Source organism: Taudactylus pleione, unplaced genomic scaffold (assembly GCF_031769625.1).
Source record: "Taudactylus pleione unplaced genomic scaffold, aTauple2 ptg000447l, whole genome shotgun sequence".
Taxonomy (NCBI): Eukaryota; Metazoa; Chordata; class Amphibia; order Anura; family Myobatrachidae; genus Taudactylus; species Taudactylus pleione.
This window is the reverse complement of record NW_028284849.1, coordinates 2,695,530-2,717,166: the sequence shown is the minus strand read 5'-3', so window position 1 is coordinate 2,717,166 and position 21,637 is coordinate 2,695,530. Positions and strand designations below refer to the sequence as shown.

At 47.1% G+C, this 21,637-nt stretch overlaps 1 protein-coding gene across 1 annotated transcript in view; it reads left to right on the top strand.

Annotated features, from left to right (window-relative positions):
- BANP (BTG3 associated nuclear protein) overlaps positions 1 to 21,637 on the top strand; it is a 493,255-nt gene that overhangs the window by 110,649 nt on the left and 360,969 nt on the right. The window contains exons 5-6 of the mRNA XM_088447981.1: positions 6,493 to 6,615; positions 9,115 to 9,293. Coding sequence (XP_088304107.1) covers positions 6,493 to 6,615; positions 9,115 to 9,293 — 302 coding nt within the window. The remainder of the gene's footprint in view (positions 1 to 6,492; positions 6,616 to 9,114; positions 9,294 to 21,637) is intronic.

Sequence of the window (21,637 nt, the reverse complement as noted above, 5' to 3'; positions counted from 1 at the left end):
CACTCCAGGGCTTGTGGCAGGGAGACCCTACCGCAGGGTCTCCGTCGCAAGTCCGATGGTCGCGATGGTCAAGACCATCGCGACCATCTTTTTGGCCGCTCGCATATGCTGTGGGTGGTCACCCACAGCTATACGAGCGGCCTGGAGGCCGCTCCATTTTCATGGAGGAGGGCCCTGATTCAGAGCGAGCGCTCTGGTCAGAGCGTTCAGCTCTGAATCAGGCGCAATGTGCCCACGCTGGACGATATGTAAGTCAGTGCAGGGACCCTCCCTCATCCCCGAACATGCACAACCTGTGATATCGACAGGTTGTCCTGCATGTTCTGGCGATAACAGATGCCAACAACGACCAGCAGCGATTAATGAACGATTGAACAATAACAATGTCGTAATCATTCTGTTGCTCATTTTTCTCGTGTAGTGGATATGCGCCATTAGAAAAGAGGTTGTGCTGGCTTCTCATCTCTGTAAAAGGATGTTTATTCAATGTGTAGGTTTTAAAGGAAGTTGGGAATGGTACAATACTGGCGTTGTAAGTATTATATATTATTCCCTGCACGGACGCCGTGGCCTGTTATATATATGTGATATCTAGTGACGTCATTTCTACAGGCCCCTGATTTGCAGACTGGATACGGCATGGTTGAAAATAATAAATACTATATATCACTGACGCTCCATTACCGGCTACCTACTGCCACTTGTGTCTGGAGAGAACACTTAATGTTTACTGTACTTAGGGCCTGATTCAGAGGTGCTCGCTCTGAAACACGACGGCCGCTTTTTTTTTTTTAAAACCCGCCCTCCTGGCCGCTCGCTAAGCTGTGGGTGACCACCCACAGCTTTTGCGAGCGGTCAAGTGATGGTCGTGACCATCGGGCTTGCAACAAGACCCTTGCGGTAGGGTCTCGTTACCGCAAGCCCCAGTGAGCTTCCTGCTCTAATAGAGCAGGAAGCTCACTACTGACATCACGGGTGATGTCAGTAGGGCCGCCCACAAACGGCAGGCGTTCCTTCAGGAACGCCTGCTTTTGACCAGCCTCCCCTCCTACAATATGGGGCAAGCTATCGATCAACACCGACAGCCGCCCCGTTTGTAGCGAGCCACTGGAGCGAGTGAATTTCTCACTCGCTCTGGGGCTCTCGCGTGCGCAATGCCCCACCATCGACCCGCTTGCGAGTGGGTCTGAATCAGGCCCTTAATTCACTAAGGAATCTCGAGAGAAATAAACAGCTTTTTAAAATGGTATTTTGTTTCAGAAATCCCAGAACAACCTTACATAATATCAATGAAATATACTGTAGTGATTTTAGTAATCTTATATTTCTGATGTTGCACTAATAGTAACATTCCCCGACACTGACCACAGGCCACACACAGCCCATAGATTTGCTATGTGCTGACGTGGTTTTATGTAATGCCTATTGGTGCACAGTGGCAGTTAGCACCATAGGCGATGACAGCAATGCAGCCTGGCCCTCGCCAGCCCTCTCCTGTCAGTCTTCTGCAGAAAAGCCAGAGCCCTCCGCAGGGTGTTTTTTTTTGCAGGTTTAGTTGTAAACCCCCTACGTTTTCCTCTAGTAATCTTATACGAATAGAACATAAATAACCGCTGACATAGCAGCGTCTAGAAGAAACTCCACCAATAAATGTACTTCTATTCTGAGGATTTGCTGGCTATTACCTGTGTATGACTTAATTAAATCATCTAGGTGCTTTTATGTGTGATATCAGACGTAAAATTAATTATATTTCTTAATGTGCAAAGATTAAAAAAAAAAAGAGTAAGATAATTTTAAAGATAGTTTTCCCTCCAATTATATATACACACTAGTGACCCGCCCTGGCTTCACATGGGAGCAATTTCATCTCACCAAAGCCCCCTGCATCTCATAACAACCTACGCCATGTCACCACAGTCCCTGCTTCTCACTCCTGCCCCCTGCATCTCACCACAAACCCCTGCTTCTCACTCCTGCCCCCTGCATCTCACCACAAGCCCCTGCTTCTCACTCCTGCCCCCTGCATCTCACCACAACCCCCTGCTTCTCACTCCTGCCCCCTGCATCTCACCACAACCCCCTGCTTCTCACTCCTACCCCCTGCATCTCACCACAAGCCCCTGCTTCTCACTCCTGCCCCCTGCATCTCACCACAACCCCCTGCTTCTCACTCCTGCCCCCTGCATCTCACCACAACCCCCTGCTTCTCACTCCTGCCCCCTGCATCTCACCACAAGCCCCTGCTTCTCACTCCTGCCCCCTGCATCTCACCACAACCCCCTGCTTCTCACTCCTGCCCCCTGCATCTCACCACAACCCCCTGCTTCTCACTCCTGCCCCCTGCATCTCACCACAAGCCCCTGCTTCTCACTCCTACCCCCTGCATCTCACCACAAGCCCCTGCTTCTCACTCCTGCCCCCTGCATCTCACCACAACCCCCTGCTTCTCACTCCTGCCCCCTGCATCTCACCACAACCCCCTGCTTCTCACTCCTACCCCCTGCATCTCACCACAAGCCCCTGCTTCTCACTCCTGCCCCCTGCATCTCACCACAACCCCCTGCTTCTCACTCCTGTCCCCTGCATCTCCCCACAACCCCCTGCATCTCACCACAACCCCCTGCTTCTCACACCTGCCCCCTGCTTCTCACCACAACCCCCTGCTTTTCACTCCTGCCCCCTGCATCTCACCACAACCCCCTGCATCTCACCACAACCCCCTGCTTCTCACACCTGCCCCCTGCATCTCACCACAACCCCCTTCTTCTCACTCCTGCCCCCCGCATCTCACCACAACCCCCTGCTTCTCACTCCTGCCCTCCACATCTCACTACAACCCCCTGCTTCTCACTCCTGCCCCCTGCATCTCACCACAACCCCCTGCATCTCACCACAACCCCCTGCTTCTCACTCCTGCCCCCTGCATCTCACCACAACCCACTGCTTCTCACTCCTGCCCCCTGCATCTCACCATAACCCCCTGCTTCTCACTCCTGCCCCCTGCATCTCACCACAACCCCCTGCATCTCACCACAACCCCCTGCTTCTCACTCCTGCCCCCTGCATCTCACCACAACCCCCTGCTTCTCACTCCTGCCCCCTGCATCTCACCACAACCCCCTGCTTCTCACTCCTACCCCCTGCATCTCACCACAACCCCCTGCTTCTCACTCCTGCCCCCTGCATCTCACCACAACCCCCTGCTTCTCACTCCTGCCCCCTGCTTCTCACTCCTGCCCCCTGCATCTCACTCCTGCCCCCTGCATCTCACCACAACCCCCTGCTTCTCACTCCTGCCCCCTGCATCTCACCACAACCCCCTGCTTCTCACTCCTGCCCCCTGCATCTCACCACAACCCCCTGCTTCTCACTCCTACCCCCTGCATCTCACCACAACCCCCTGCTTCTCACTCCTGCCCCCTGCATCTCACCACAACCCCCTGCTTCTCACTCCTGCCCCCTGCTTCTCACTCCTGCCCCCTGCATCTCACTCCTGCCCCCTGCATCTCACCACAACCCCCTGCTTCTCACTCCTGCCCCCTGCATCTCACCAGTGTCACCTCAACCCCCACTGCTGCTGGGACACATGTGCCGTGCGCACCCCTCCCCAGCTACCGAACATGGCCATAAGCAATGTCCTCCTTGCACAATGTACCATGTATTTCCTGGACTTCTTGTTGAGCTTCCTCACCATGGTGCCGCTGTCCGACGACAGCGCTGACTTCCATGGGAGCTGCCTCCTGTTCACCGAGGGAGCGTGGCTGAGCGGGAATGTCACGCTGGAGAGGGAGCACTTATCGGTGGAGGAGTGGTGGCCGGAGTCCACCTGCAGGTTCAGCGTAGGGATGGACATCTGATTCCGATGGTTACTAACCATCAATTTTTTTGTTCTGATGGTAGTGTTTTTGCCATTTGATGGTCGCAGTCCGATGTTTGCCACCATTGAATAGAAATCATTCAGTGGTGTTCTGATGGTTTTATTTTTTGTTAATTCCTGATAGCTATGCCTCCACTGGCTCCTTCATGGGTACTGTGTCTGCATCAGGGTATTTTCATGGGTTCTTTGGAGGCTGTCTCTCACTCTCTGTCTGCCGTGACCCTGCTCAGTCCCTCACTGCTTCTGCTCTCTAGGCTGCTGCTGAGCACCAGGGCATATTGGTAGCTCTGATTGGCCCCCCTCACTGTTTCAGCACCTTGGCCAGCTCTTATACAGCAGTTTTTCTGTGACTTTGCTTCACTGCAGGCTCCCTTTTGAATGGTTCATATACCTGTGGTTCAAAAGATTATCTCGAACGAACGAGCTGATCCCTGAGCCGGGGAGAGATATATATATGCTTCGTATGGTTTGGCACTAGCCACAACAATGTCCCTCAGTTGGGTGCCTTCTTAAAGAACATATACTGCAGGTATTCCCTTTAGGAACTGTGTAGGTCCCTTCATGAAAGAAGAAAGCGGCACTCCATATTGAAAACCACGATGTGTATTACAGAAATTGCATGATACACCACTTCAAAGTCGACGTTTCAAGGTCTCCCAGGACCTTGTCTTCAGGACTTCCTGAAGACAAGGTCCTGGGAGACCTTGAAACGTCGACTTTGAAGTGGTGTATCATGTAATTTCTGTAATACACATCGTGGTTTTCAATATGGAGTGCCGCTTTCTTTCATGAAGGGACCTACACAGTTCCTAAAGGGAATACCTGCAGTATATATATATATATATATATATATATATATATATAAATATATATATATTATATAGATTTTTTTTCCTGAGGTTATATGGTTTTGCATTTCATTATGTTTACCAGATTTGACGTAAGCCAGAGCTTTATCTTGCCTGGTAACCCTATCACCTCACAATCCCGTATATTTGGGATGACAACGCCCAGTTTTGTTTGCAATGGTGGGATAAGCAAGACCGATACATTGATCTAAAACAGATCTTACAGTCGGATTTTCACATGTGGAGACTCCATTTGGCTCATTCAATAGAAGCTGAAATGCCGACAAGGCCCGCCAAATCTCACAGGTCCGGTGGACCAATTAGAAAGGCGAATTGGTACTGGCAGCGACCCGCGGCTCAAGTGCTGTAAAGTGGAACAACTTGTAAATTCCCTGAGCCAGTTATTCTCCCTGCGCCTATTTTCCTAATGCACTGACTGAGCTGCCCTGCGTGTGTGCAGCATAAACCTGAGCAGCGTTACACCATTGTTATGTAAATGTCTGTTCTTTCCCCCGCATCGTTCCCTACTGTGCAACACGCTGCTTATCTCTTTCACCAGATAGAACAAGTCTGCTGTCTGCTCCATTCATATGGGAGGTGATTCAATGAAGAGATGGGTCTATAGCTTGTTCAGAGAATGTAAAACTTAACATAGTTGTAAGAATTTCATTTGCTTCACTTAATGACTCAGACAGAGTTCTATTCCAGCGCAGCTGCAAGCCCGTTCTGCGGGATGACAGTTCCTGGAATGAAGGGATTAGGCTCTTTGAATATGGTGGGTTTATAAAACCATGAATGCAGCAAACGTTTAGGTGTAAGAGATAAGATTCCCGTCCGTCTTCAGCTCACAATAACGTCTTGCTTTGCATCTTGCGCTGGTTGCGGCGTCCTGCCACACTATAGAGCCGCCATTTATTACAGCGGGCGCCGTCTGACAGGACTTTACCTTAACTGTGTCAGAAAGTTGTGACTCAAAGTAAAGAAATAAACTAAAAAAAAAAAAAAATCATAAACTTGTCAAATGAGCAAAGGATCTGTTGTCAATAAAAGCTGATCGTCAGCTTACCTCTGTGGCTACGCTTTAGTGCTTTTTCCACCTTGTGTGCCAGTGTTTTTATGTGGAACAAAATACACTATAATACTCTGTGGTGAGCTCTTGGAAACTCAAGCCTGACCAGTTCCCTGTTAAGATGTTTGTTTTGGGGCAGCGCTCCGAGCACTGGAATATTGGGACAGAATGCTGAGCTCTGCGGCAAAGTGATAAGACAGAGTGTAAAAAAATCTGGGACTGGACACTGCTTTCGCGCTGCTGGATCGCAACGATCTCAGGTCATTTAACGCAAAATGGCAAATTGCATTCATTTTGCCGTTAACACAATAGCTGATTTGTATCATGGGCTTCCAAGTTACGTATTCCAAAGCGCTTGTTGGCTGAGGAAGTGGTGACTGGCCCCTTGGCTTAGGGAAGAGGGTTGACTAACACTCGCCTGGTCAGGAGACAAAACAATAAGGAATCTTATGACTGAGAGGTATATCGAGGCCAATGAATACGTCCCCCGATGAACCTGTAGCGAGCCAGCGAGTCACAGAGACGGTTATGAACAATTGTGGACAGGTGACACGTGCTGTGATCCTTGGCAGCCAATGAGATGTTAGTTCAGTTTATAGTGATGGTAGAGAAATAGCTGTTGTACCACACATGGTGTCCTTATGCAGCTCTGCCTGACCTACACACGTAATCTCCCCTCTCTCTCTCTTTCACAGTGTTGTTCCTCAGACAACCGTGATCCTGAATAATGAACGACAGAACTCTGTAGTGGCCAAGCTGGAGGGTCACGAAGAGTCAATGAGCAGGACAACCGAAAGTCTGGAAAATATGCTCAATAGGTAATATGTCTTTGTGCATTCACTTGTAGCTTCCTGTGGCATGTTTATGTCACCGGAACTATTATTTCCATGCAGTGGTTGTTACCGTGTGCTGGCATTTGTATCACCGTACCGAGGAGGATAATCAACAAATCTATCTATCTATCTCATATCTATCTATCTATCTATCTATCTATCTATCTATCTATCTATCTATCTATCTATCTATCTATCTATCTATCTCATATCTATCTATCTCATATCTATCTATCTCATATCTATCTATCTATCTATCTATCTATCTATCTATCTATCTATCTATCTATCTATCTCATATCTATCTATCTATCTATCTATCTATCTATCTATCTATCTATCTATCATATCTATCTATCTCCTATCTATCTATCTATCTATCTATCTCATATCTATCTATCTATCTATCTATCTATCTATCTCATATCTATCTATTTATCTCTCACTCTCATATCTATCTATCTATCTCATATCTATCTATCTATCTATCTATTTATCTCATATCTATCTATCTCTCTCATATCCTATCTATCTATCTATCTATCTATCTATCTATCTATCTATCTATCTATCTCATATCTATCTATCTCATATCTATCTCATATCTATCTATCTCATATATATATCTATCTAATATCTATCCTATATATCTATCTATCTATCTATCTTAGATAGATAGATACATATGAGATAGATAGCTAAGATAGATAGATACATATGAGATAGTTATGAGATAGATATGAGATAGATATGAGATATCTATCTATCTCATATCTATGTATCTCATATATATCTATTTATCTATCTATCTATCTATCTATCTATCTATCTCTCATCTCCTCTCCTTCTCGAGCATAGTGACTGTGTAAATGCAGCATTTCCCAGACACCCGGGAACATCACAGTTTCCTATAAAACATCTCAGCCCTCTATATAAAAGCAGGCCGATGAGCAATTTTAAACAGATTTTGTTTGTTTGCTGCAGATTCTTATGAAGAAATGTGTATTTATTACTGTGTCTGCATTACTACAGCAAGGAGCCAGTATGGCAGATTACCATCTAGAGCACTGGCCACTATAGACGTAATTCAGCTTTCCCATTATTGCATGTAAATGAGCAGTTCCTTGAGCCTAGAGTATTTGGAGTACGTTATAGTTATATTTATATTTATTTGTGTCTATACAAGTTTTTAAAAAGTTGGAAAAACACTTGCAACTCCCATCTGCAAGTTTAAAAAAAACCTTTTTGCCATCAATACAACACCCAACATACATGTTTTACAACATTAGACCTCTACATACATGTCCCACATCATTCACCCCCATTTTTCTGCTTTTTAGAGAAAATGACATGAAATATTTCCTTCTTAAAATTCTCTGGGGGCGATTCAATTGTTTTTTTGGGCATGCTAATTAATGAGCGCCTAGTTTGCTATTCAAAGGCTCATTAATTATCGCCCTCTTCGCCGACTAAAAGACGAGGTTTAGCCATCTAAAACGACTAAACCCGTCTTAATCCCTGGTTAGAGTATCTGCGGTTAGCGTGCCCTAACCAAGGTGTTTCAGTCACATGTCTGCTCACGCACTCCTGAGTGCGTGCAGAAATGCCGGCGCCAGCGGCTATCGCGCCCCGACAGAGCAACAATTGAATTGCTCTGTCGGGCGTCTAAAAAAAAACAAAAAGCCGCCGGCAGAACAATTGAATCTCCCCCTCTGAGTACATTATCATCCATTGGGAGGGGTGTCCCTGGGGTGTACTGCACTGTGTTTTACCCTAAAATAAGACATTTCCCCTACTTTTTTATGCGTATTGACTCCCTTTGAGACCTGTATTATTTTAACTGTATTTAACAATTATTTGTAATTGAATAGAAAAGATTCGCAGATGCAGGTTTTTAACCCACGTTAAGCAATATTTGCCCAACTTGTGGCTAGTTGAATGTGCCCCAAAGGGTCCTTAATGCATCATCCCATACAGATGTGTCCACATACATCTATCCTCCGTGCGCTACAAGTCACATTACACACAAGGCGTGAGCGCCATCTGACTCTGTAGCGCCGAGTGTCTTTTCATGCAACTTTATACCTTCATATTCGTCTTATTTGCACAGAGATGCGAATAGGATGCACAAGCGACTTCTGCTGATTAAAATGAGATGCGGCATGCCTATGTTCTCTGAGAGAGTGCGGGTGTATCTGCATGTGACATGCTACGTTGTAGTGTCAGCGTCTGTAACACTGTAACCTAGCGTTTCACATGCAGCCGCACATAGAATATAGGCAGGGCGTATGGCGCGACTAGAAGGGCTGCTTAACGTGCAAGGAGGCTAGATGTATGAGGACGTGTCTGTAGTTACAGCATTGCACAGTATGCTGGTGGTTTATAAATGATTAATGACAGATAACAATCCCACGGTGTGCAGACAAGCTGGCTGTAAAGTTTTGTAGGGGAACGGGATAAGAAAACTGTTTGATTGTGTTTCAGCGCTGTCACCGGACGGAGGCACAATACCATTGTGGTCAAGGTCCCAGGCCCAGACGACAGTCACAATGACGATGACAATGACAGTGGTTCTGAAGCCAGTGACACGTTGTCTAACAGTGGTCACTCCGGAAACTCCAGCATGGGGAACAATGTGACACTCATCACACTTAACTCTGAAGGTAGGTTCTGTGCGACCTGTTACAGTATTGCTGAGCAATGAGTCAGTGTGACACACTCAGGAAATGCTTATCAGGCTCAAGTTGTATCAACCTTCACATGACATACAGTGTGTTAGGTTATTTTATGTGTACAGTTTTCACCCATGCCTCATTGTACTATCAGAAAGTCACCCATGCCTCATTGTACCATCAGGGAGCCGCCCATGCCTCATTGTACCATCAGGGAGCCGCCCATGCCTCACTGTACAATCAGAAAGCCACCCATGCCTCATTGTACAATCAGAAAGCCGACCATGCCTCATTGTACAGTCAGAAACCCACCCATGCCTGATTATACAATCAGAAAACCGCCCATGCTTCATTGTATTGTCAGAGAGCCGCCCGTGCCTCATTATACAGTCAGAGAGCTGCCCGTGCCTCATTGTACAGTCAGAAAACCACCCATGCCTGATTATACAATCAGAAAACCGCCCATGCTTCATTGTATTGTCAGAGAGCCGTCCATGCTTCATTGTATTGTCAGAGAGCTGTCCATGCTTTATTGTACAGTCAGAGAGCCGTCCATGCCTCATTGTACAGTCAGAGAGCCGCCCATGCCTCATTGTACAGTCAGAGAGCCGCCCATGCCTCATTGTACAGTCAGAGAGCCGCCCATGCCTCATTGTACAGTCAGAGAGCCGCCCATGCCTCATTGTACAGTCAGAGAGCCGCCCATGCCTCATTGTACGGTCAGAGAGCCGTCCATGAATCATTATACAGTCAGAGAGCCGCCCGTGCCTCATTGTACAGTCAGAGAGCCGCCCGTGCCTCATTGTACAGTCAGAGAGCCGTCCGTGCCTCATTGTACAGTCAGAGAGCCGTCCATGCCTCATTGTACAGTCAGAGAGCCGTCCATGCCTCATTGTACAGTCAGAGAGCCGTCCATGCCTCATTGTACAGTCAGAGAGCCGTCCATGCCTCATTGTACAGTCAGAGAGCCGTCCATGCCTCATTGTACAGTCAGAGAGCCGTCCATGCCTCATTGTACAGTCAGAGAGCCGCCCATGCTTCATTGTACTGTCAGAGAGCCGACCATGCCTCATTGTACAGTCAGAGAGCCACCCATGCCTCATTGTACAGTCAGAGAGCCGTCCATGCCTCATTGTACAGTCAGAGAGCCATCCATGCTTCATTGTATTGTCAGAGAGCTGACCATGCCTCATTGTACAATCAGAGAGCCACCCATACCTCATTGTATTGTCAGAGAGCTGACCATGCCTCATTGTACAGTCAGAGAGCCACCCATGCCTCATTGTACAGTCAGAGAGCCGTCCATGCCTCATTGTACAGTCAGAGAGCCATCCATGCTTCATTGTATTGTCAGAGAGCTGACCATGCCTCATTGTACAATCAGAGAGCCACCCATACCTCATTGTACAGTCAGAGAGCTGTACATGCCTCATTGTACAGTCAGAGAGCCATCCATGCTTCATTGTATTGTCAGAGAGCTGACCATGCCTCATTGTACAATCAGAGAGCCACCCATACCTCATTGTACAGTCAGAGAGCTGTACATGCTTCATTGTACAGTCAGAGAGCCGTCCATGCCTCATTGTACAGTCAGAGAGCTGACCATGAATCATTGTACAGTCAGAGAGCCGCCCATGCCTCATTGTACAGTCAGAGAGCCGCCCATGAATCATTGTACAGTCAGAGAGCCGCCCATGAATCATTGTACAGTCAGAGAGCCGCCCATGCCTCATTGTACAGTCAGAGAGCCGTCCATGAATCATTGTACAGTCAGAGAGCCGCCCATGCCTCATTGTACAGTCAGAGAGCCGTCCATGAATCATTGTACAGTCAGAGAGCCGTCCATGCCTCATTGTACAGTCAGAGAGCCGTCCATGAATCATTGTACTGTCAGAGTGGCTGCTGTTCTTGATGCATTTCAGCTCTGGCTCCCTTGTGTCTATAGTTCTCAGGTCCTCTCATTTGTTACAGGCACCATTAGCAAGAATGTAAGTATTCCTGTCAGCAGCTTACTGTAGCTGTCTCCTGCCTCCTACCAACCCGCAGCCACAGCAGAGAAATAGGGGGGCGCTTATCTCTGATTATCTCACTAATTTATCAGATGCGCAGTTGACTCTCATTGTTTTCTATACTGGAAAAAGTGAGTGAAGCGGCCTCTGTGCCCCATGAAGTGAGTGAAGCGGCCTCTGTGCCCCATGAAGTGAGTGAAGCGGCCTCTGTGCCCCATGAAGTGAGTGAAGCGGCCTCTGTGCCCCATGAAGTGAGTGAAGCGGCCTCTGTGCCCCATGAAGTGAGTGAAGCGGCCTCTGTGCCCCATGAAGTGAGTGAAGCGGCCTCTGTGCCCCATGAAGTGAGTGAAGCGGCCTCTGTGCCCCATGAAGTGAGTGAAGCGGTTTTTACATTACTGGGTTCAACTTTTATTTATTTATGCCAAAATAAACATCTTTACCTTCAATTAATCGTTTTACCAACAATCTGTCTCTGATTTACATAGGATAAAATGGTCATACAGTACATACATAGTTAACCACTTTAGTGCTGAGCGGCGTTGCCCTGGGTCCCAGAAGGGAATGGAGCGGTTCCGTTACCATGATCATTGTGTTGAGTCTAATTCCCAGGCGTCCAGCACTCGCTCATGCTACGGTTTCCGCAATCTCTTGTTTGTACGTTACAATTGTGGGCACAGGTTTGATGATTGCCGATGGGTTCCTCTGGTCGGATGAAGGGCCCAGCTCCAGCTTCCCCATGTACACAGTGGCGCCAAACCGCAGTTGGCTGTAGTGTGGTCGGGTATGGTTTCCGTCAGTAGAGACAAGAATGTGATGTCTGAGTGATTGGCCTTGGGCAGCTGCAAGTACATTGTAAACATGGCAGCCTGCGCGGCTCTCGCGCCCTCCCTACAAGTTCATGATGAATTTACACTGATGGTTTTAAGCATAAATGCTTGAAAGTTTATACCTATTGGCTGTATGTGTGAATGCGTATGGTGGTTACTGGAAGTCTCCGAGAGCAAACCCAGGGGCTGGTTGCATAGCTAATCATGCCAGGACATTGGCACCAGTTACTCCTCTGAAAACAAACACTTAAATTGGCAACAATCCGGTTCTCTCGGAGCAGGAAACTCACATCAGGACGTTATTCTTGTTTGCAGCTATGTCAGCTGCTTACTAGGTTCATTGCATTAACTCAAAACGTATGAGAAGCATCTCTGGATTACGGCTGTGTATTACAATTTGTTTTATATATAACATTCCTTAGCAAAGGAGCTTCTGAGGACCACGGTGCTTCCTCTCTTTTCCACGGTCATATGTTTGGGACATTATCCACTTTATGTTAATGTAGACAGGGCACTAAGTATTGGCTGTGTTTTCATGAGGACTGCAAAAAAAAACAAACAAAATGAGACAGATAGGTTTGATGCAAGTGGCCGTCCTCTCCCAGGCGCGTGTGTCTTCTGTACAAACTGATGCTGGTGTGGAATGCACGATACAAGTGCTAGAAACTACCTTTTCCAAGCAGTACTCTGACAATCGCCTTTTGCCAATAATATCCACAACTGGAAGACATTACTCGTCCCTGGTGGCTCAGAATCGGTGAGAAAGTTTGTGTTCGGAGGTGCATCTGCCGGCTCCAGCGTCATAAATATACATATTAATCATAAGATTTTCGGCAGTGTCGGAGCACTCGCTGCACTCCAAATACCTTTGTGTCGGGTCAAGCGCAGTACAGATGATTCAGATTGTTCTGTGTTAAGCATTATGCCCAAAAGCTGTGCTGCTCAGAGTACGAACAAAAACATCCAACAACGATCGTGAGATCTGGGAACTTTTCTGCTGAATCTTCTAAAGCCCTTCCGACACTATCTGCCAGCAGCAGGAGACAATCTAGGCTTCAGGTACTGAGCTGGATTAGCTGACGTTTGCAGACTCGCTGTGGCGGACCTGGTGTCTCTGCCACTGAACAGGGGCCAAGCCAGCCTTGACTGTGCATAACTTGCGGTGAAACACCAGTTCCAGCGCTCAGGGCATTTTCCATTTAGATGGTCTTTGAAGTCTTGCAAAAGATTGTTTCAATAAAGCATGGGAAATACCAGTTGGCGGAACAGTCTCTTGCCCCTTACAGGCCAGCCGGTGCCCCGTGTGTGTGCAGGCCTTCCCAGTGTTGCTTATTCTTTATAAGCTGTGTTAGGGGCTGTGCATGTTCTCATAGGGGATAGCAGCCACTCTGTGTCGTCATTTGACAAAGGAGGCATGTTCGAAAGCAGAAAATGTAAGGGAGAGGGGAGTACAGGGGAGGTGGGGCAAGAGAAGGAGAGCTGGGGGGCACGAAACAACGTAATAAGAGCAAATGCACAAAAAAACCCCATCAAAAAATAAAAGGAAACAACCACATAGGGCGGTGGGAACATAGAAGTGAAGCAGTAAAGAGGACACTTTATTCGCTGCCCATGGGTCCACTTGCGAGGTTTAGATTATGTCTTTTTGTTTAACCTCTCAAGGTGGAGCTGTCGCCTTCATGTCTTTAAAATATGAAATAGGGATTTGTCTATTTTGTCTGTGTATAAAAGCTGACATGAACTTTTACCGTTCCTCCTCATCCGCCTCCCTCTTGTTATAATGGTCTGTATCTGCTGTGAGGTGATAAAGAATCTAAACTGGATTGTCCAGCCTGAGTAACCTACTAGTAGGGATCTGCAGCCAGGACTGCCCATGCTATAAGACGATGCCCTTCCGTCTCTGCTGGGTGCATCCTGCTGAAAGGAGCATTCTTATCTGTAAGCGCTGGCTGTCTTGCTGTATCTTGTGACTTAACTCATATGCAAACACAATATATCCCTTGGCGGGTTGGGTATTAAATACTGACTGCTTACAAGCCGCCGGTTCAAATCCCGATGACAGAAGCCCGACAGATCAAAATCCAGACACCGGCTCATAAGTATCTTTAACCCTACCCTCTCCCAACCCTATCCCTCCCTTGGGGGGGCCTAACCCTAAGACTCAGGGGGTGATGCCTAACCTTAAGTCGTCCCGCCCCCCCCCCCCCCCTGTGGTGCCTAACCCTAACCCCCCCTCTCCGCACCCTAAACCTAATCCTCCCGAGGGGGATGCCTAACCCTAAGTCCCCCAGGAGTGCCTAAACCTAACCCTTCCCTCCCCCCGCGGCTAACACATCGTGGCACCCGGCTAACCTACGTTTGGTATGCCAGGCGTCGGGATTTTGACATGGGGCTGATGATTGGCGTCGGTATTTAGACGCCTATCTTTAGTCACATGCCGGGCTTTCAGTGTCGACATTCTGGCGGTCGTCATTTCGACCGCCGGCATCCTGACTACATCCCCCCTTGGCACTAGGTAGATGCAAAATACAAGAGATTAGCTGTACCGAGTCAGCTGCTAGGGACTCCTACAATAATCCCAATGGGAGAAAAACATAAGATAAAGGAAAGTATAGCAGCGCTGATACGAAGTAGTGACCAACTTTAGTCTTTGGTAAATTACAATAAGATTTATTCTACACATTATAAAAACTTATAATTGATAAAAAAAACCCCATAGAATTCTCCACCTTAACAGCAATGAGATATTGTTAAACAATATACTTATGTAACAATATATAAAACATGTACACTGTGCAGTTGATGGTATTTGTAGAGAGGAAACAGAATTCCCTTAAAAGTATCAATATTGACTAATGTGCCCTGCTTTGGCTTAAGCAGGGTACACCCTACGAAATGTGTACCCAGCTGACGGCATGACGCGATGGGATGATATACTGCGCCACCTGTACCCTCTACACAATCCGGTGTACGTCGGCGCAGTATATGTTGTTGCATTCAGAACATGTCATCATTGATTGCATCGTCCCAGCAGCAGATGGGATGATGCGATGAGCGACCACCGTGCTCGGGCGGACAGGCATTCACACTGTACGAATGGATAGGCTGCATTCTCAGTGATCACTGGCTCCTAGTGAATGGATAGGCTGCATTCTCAGTGATGTCACTGGCACCTAGTGAATGGATAGGCTGCATTCTCAGTGATGTCACTGGCTCCTAGTGAATAGATAGGCTGCATTCTCAGTGATGTCACTGGCACCTAGTGAATGGATAAGCTGCATTCTTAATGATGTCACTGGCTCCTAGTGAATGGATAGGCTGCATTCTCAGTGATCACTGGCTCCTAGTGAATGGATAGGCTGCATTCTCAGTGATGTCACTGGCACCTAGTGAATGGATAGGCTGCATTCTCAGTGATCACTGGCTCCTAGTGAATGGATAGGCTGCATTCTCAGTGATGTCACTGGCTCCTAGTGAATAGATAGGCTGCATTCTCAGTGATGTCACTGGCACCTAGTGAATGGATAAGCTGCATTCTTAATGATGTCACTGGCTCCTAGTGAATGGATAGGCTGCATTCTCAGTGATGTCACTGGTTCCTAGTGTATGGTTAGGCTGCATTCTCAGTGATGTCACTGGTTCCTAGTAAATGGATAGGCTGCATTCTTAATCATGTCACTGGTTCCTAGTAAATGGTTAGGCTGCATTCTCAGTGATGTCACTGGCTCCTAGTGAAGAGATAGGCTGCATTCTCAGTGATGTCACTGGTTCCTAGTGTATGGTTAGGCTGCATTCTCAGTGATGTCACTGGTTCCTAGTGTATGGTTAGGCTGCATTCTCAGTGATGTCACTGGTTCCTAGTAAATGGATAGGCTGCATTCTTAATCATGTCACTGGTTCCTAGTAAATGGTTAGGCTGCATTCTCAGTGATGTCAATGGTTCCTAGTGTATGGTTAGGCTGCATTCTCAGTGATGTCACTGGCACCTAGTGAATGGATAAGCTGCATTCTCAGTGATGTCACTGGTTCCTAGTGTATGGATAAGCTGCATTCTTAATCATGTCACTGGTTCCTAGTAAATGGTTAGGCTGCATTCTCAGTGATGTCACTGGCTCCTAGTGAAGAGAGAGGCTGCATTCTCAGTGATGTCACTGGCACCTAGTGAATGGATAAGCTGCATTCTCAGTGATGTCACTGGTTCCTAGTGTATGGTTAGGCTGCATTCTCAGTGATGTCACTGGTTCCTAGTGTATGGTTAGGCTGCATTCTCAGTGATGTCACTGGTTCCTAGTAAATGGATAGGCTGCATTCTTAATCATGTCACTGGTTCCTAGTAAATGGTTAGGCTGCATTCTCAGTGATGTCACTGGCTCCTAGTGAAGAGAGAGACTGCATTCTCAGTGATATCACTGGCTCCTAGTGAATGGATAGGCTGCATTCTCAGTGATGTCACTGGTTCCTAGTGAATGGATAGGCTGCATTCTCAGTGATGTCACTGATTCCTAGTGAATGGATAGGCTGCATTCTCAGTGATGTCACTGGTTCCTAGTGAATGGATAGGCTGCATTCTCAGTGATCACTGGTTCCTAGTGAATGGATAGGCTGCATTCTCAGTGATGTCACTGGTTCCTAGTGTATGGATAGGCTGCATTCTCGGTGATGTCACTGATTCCTAGTGAATGGATAGGCTGCATTCTCAGTGATGTCACTGGCACCTAGTGAATGGATAAGCTGCATTCTTAATGAAGTCACTGGCTCCTAGTGAATGGATAGGCTGCATTCTCAGTGATGTCACTGGTTCCTAGTGTATGGTTAGGCTACATTCTCAGTGATGTCACTGGTTCCTAGTGAATGGATAGGCTGCATTCTCGGTGATGTCACTGATTCCTAGTGAATGGATAGGCTGCATTCTCAGTGATGTCACTGGTTCCTAGTGAATGGACAGGCTGCAGTCTCAGTGATGTAACTGATTCCTAGTGAATGGATAGGCTGCATTCTCAGTGATGTCACTGGCTGCTAGTGAATAGATAGGCTGCATTCTCAGTGATGTCACTGGCACCTAGTGAATGGATAAGCTGCATTCTTAATGATGTCACTGGCTCCTAGTGAATGGATAGGCTGCATTCTCAGTGATGTCACTGGTTCCTAGTGTATGGTTAGGCTGCATTCTCAGTGATGTCACTGGTTCCTAGTAAATGGATAGGCTGCATTCTTAATGATGTCACTGGTTCCTAGTAAATGGTTAGGCTGCATTCTCAGTGATGTCACTGACTCCTAGTGAAGAGATAGGATGCATTCTCAGTGATGTCACTGGCACCTAGTGAATGGATAAGCTGCATTCTCAGTGATGTCATTGGTTCCTAGTGTATGGTTAGGCTGCATTCTCAGTGATGTCACTGGTTCCTAGTGTATGGTTAGGCTACATTCTCTGTGATGTCACTGGTTCCTAGTGAATGGATAGGCTGCATTCTCGGTGATGTCACTGATTCCTAGTGAATGGATAGGCTGCATTCTCAGTGATGTCACTGGTTCCTAGTGAATGGACAGGCTGCATTCTCAGTGATGTAACTGATTCCTAGTGAATGGATAGGCTGCATTCTCAGTGATGTCACTGGCTCCTAGTGAATAGATAGGCTGCATTCTCAGTGATGTCACTGGCACCTAGTGAATGGATAAGCTGCATTCTTAATGATGTCACTGGCTCCTAGTGAATGGATAGGCTGCATTCTCAGTGATGTCACTGGTTCCTAGTGTATGGTTAGGCTGCATTCTCAGTGATGTCACTGGTTCCTAGTAAATGGATAGGCTGTATTCTTAATGATGTCACTGGTTCCTAGTAAATGGTTAGGCTGCATTCTCAGTGATGTCACTGGCTCCTAGTGAAGAGATAGGCTGCATTCTCAGTGATGTCACTGGCACCTAGTGCATGGATAAGCTGCATTCTCAGTGGATAGTCATTGGTTCCTAGTGTATGGTTAGGCTGCATTCTCAGTGATGTCACTGGTTCCTAGTGTATGGTTAGGCTGCATTCTCAGTGATGTCATTGATTCCTAGTGAATGGATAGGCTGCATTGTCAGTGATGTCACTGGTTCCTAGTGAATGGACAGGCTGCATTCTCAGTGATGTCACTGGTTCCTAGTAAATGGATAAGCTGCACTGATGAATATCGATTCGGTCAACAAATTGGCTCCCCTGTGTCTAGGCGACAGTTCCACATGAAGTCACCTTCTCATTCCAGTAACCATGCAAATTCATATAGCTGTAACTTTCTCCACTTCTCTTTTATGAAGAGGAAGTTTTTAATGCAGAGAAAATATTTAGTATGGTCTGTTCTGTGTGCATGGTTACTTGGCACATTCTCCGGCTAGAACAGATGTTTCTAGTCTTTTATGTGCTCGCTTCATATGTAAATGTCGAGAAAATTGCCAATCCATTAATATTTCTTGGGAATTGTTTCCTTCGGATGCCTGTAACACTCGGCTATGAAATATCTCTGGGACCTATGGAGACGATGAGCAATTGCGTCTCTCCCTCCCCTGTAATTGAGTCTTTGGTCAGCTGTAAGAGCGGGTCACTCACATTGTGTTAGGCTTGGGCTACACAGGTTCTATTGCAGTATCTGCCAGTAAATCTTAGGAGAGTAAACACTAAAAGTGAGAAAACAAACAAATCAACAAACAGAATAAAAAAAACAAAAACTTTTTGGATTCTCTATTTTATTGCGCATTTCCTGTACAGTCGCTAAAGATGTTTTCAATAAACAATAGTTCACCGCACTAAGGGCTCGATTCAAACCCGCTCGCTAGATGCGTTCGCTCGCACCCAGCGTATGTAAATCCGGCCAACCCACAGCAAGGCAGGCGATCACACGGCAAGGCATTAGCACGCCCACTATGTCTTGGCGTGCGATCACTTTGTGTATGCAGACGCCCACTAGCCTGTCTTAAGACGCCCACTTACGCACAACATCTCCAGGAAGTGTATGCAACCATCGGTACATCGGGTACAATCGGATGCGATCGCAGCGCTTGAGGCAGACCATCCCCATACTGCAAGCACTGCGAGGACTTCAGTGTAAAATCCAGCCAAGTGACGTGTACAATGACGCTTTCTCTTAATTATGCACGCCTCTGAAACGGCGTTGAGACGCTGAGGCACGCCTGCGTTCATACCTCCACTCCCCCGTTTTTTAATGGCCAGCCCGTCACCGCCCACAAATGGCTTCTCCTGTCACTTACTCTGCTGGGCTGTCTATGCGCAGCGAGCGAACGCATCCCAATCTCTCGCACTGGTTCGCGCACTGCGATGCGTACGTATGCGCAGAATGCTAAAATCATCCGGCTACAAGTGAACGCATCCTAGCGAGCGGGTCTGAATCAGGTCCTAAATTCTATGCAGTATATAAATAATCTTGAGTCCTGGAGGTCTATTCAGCAACAATGTTAAGGGGCGTGGCTTCTCTAGCTGAGTACTCAGCTTTGCAGAAAGGCACCGCGTGGTTTGGACGATTGATACACACGGCTTAGACAGTGATGTCACAGCAGCTCCACTGACTGCTATCTCTGCCTTTTGACCTGCTTCAGTTCATTTCAGGGCATTGTCCTAAAGATCTGAAGATACGACGTACGTTTCACGGGAGCACGCGATGGTAAGTACAAACTGGATGATGTGGAAGATTTCTTGTTCCACATCGATTCGCCTCAAAGTGATGAATCATCCAATATATCTTCTAGTGTGCACCCAGCTTAAGTCAAGCTGCCATTTATCGGCGTGTTTCAGTGGTGAATTTAAACCAGCAGTACTATTCTAAGCATAACACGGCTTGTTTTGCTTTGAATAGTTTTAATATTAGTTTTATATTTACCCCAAGTCGCTGCTTAGCTAATTTACCCCTTGGCCTTTTGGTGCGGATCCTTCTAGGCTTATGGCAGCAAATTGCTGACCACAAGCTGTCGGATCATCATCACACCGCATTTTCTGCTCAATCTTTTTGGCATTTGATCGATTCCAGTTATTTGGGGGATATTTATGGCGCAAATTGTGGCCAAAGCTTTTAATGCTCTGGTTTGGGTCACAGACTGACATGGTCTGTGACATTGCAGCATTTGTGTTTTATATTTTCCTTTTGTATATTTTGGCCTCGTAGGGGATGTATTTCCTGTTTTAGGTTAATATGTGTGTAAATATTAATTAATGTTGGAACCAGGCGATTGGCAGACAGACCTTTGTGGTAGATGGCGTAAACATAGCGGAAGAAATGATTCCGCTCTATAATGCTTAGCGCAAATATGCTAACCCCTCTATATTGGATGAGTGCGGGTAGAAGCTATTATTTGTAGTGCATTGCCTACCAGGGATCAACTCTTATTTCTGCCTATTGCTGACTATAACTTGTCTTTTTCTTCCTTAGTACACCTTAGGTGCCCTTACAATGGGTTCCCTCCTCTATAAGTTAGGTAGAGATAGGTATATAAAAGACCCCCCCCCTGAATGGAATATAATGCGGCACCTCCTCTTTCCGTTTGTATCAGTCACTTCCCAAGCTGTCTCATGGCCAACCAATAGATATCGCGTTCGACCCGTGGAAAAGCGCAATCGTACATACACACTGAACGATTTGTTGTTCCAATTTACCTGGAAACGACAAATAGTTTGTCCTAGTGAGTACCCACCCTAAGGATCTGAGCGGCTTTGACAATAGCCAAATTGTGACGGTTAGATGACCGGGTCAGAACATCTTTAAAACGGCAGGTTTTGTGGGGTGTTCTCGGGATATGCAAGTCGGGATGCCGACAGTCTGAATCCCGACCGTCGGCATCCCGACTGTCTAATCCCGGCAAGTGTCTAATGACAGGCGTCGAAATCCCGACGCCTGTCATTTGACTTACGCCGGGAGCCCAACATCCGGCTTACCGATTGTTTAGGTTAGGGCAGTGTTGGCTAACCTTGACACTCCAGCTGTTGTGGAACTATATATCCCAGCATGCCCTGCCACAGTTTTAGCATGCCCTAATAGCAAAACTGTAGCAGTGCATGCTGGGTTATGTAGTTCCATAACAGCTGGAGTGTCAAGGTTAGCCAACACTGGGTTATGGGCTCACGGGGGGGGGGGGGACTTAGGGTTAGGCACCCCCTGTGAGGTTATGGTTAAGCTAGGGGGAGGTTAGGGTTAGGCACCCCCCCCCCCCCCGGGAGACTTAGGTTTAGGCAGCGCAGAAGGGGGGGTTAGGGTTAGGCACTTGGGAGGGGGGGGGGGGTTAGGTGTAGGCACCCCTATGGGGGAGGGTTGGGATTAGGGGGGGGGGTTAGGTTAGTTTTTACTCACCGTATCTACCAAAATGGTTCAAGGAAGGACAACTGTTGAACCGACAACAGGGTCATGGGCGCTCAAGGCTCATTGAGAAGCGCGAGGAGCGAAGGCTAGCCCGTCTGGTCCTATCCCACAGAAGAGCTACATAGTGACTGCTGGCTATGATAGAAAGGTGTCACACAGTGTAT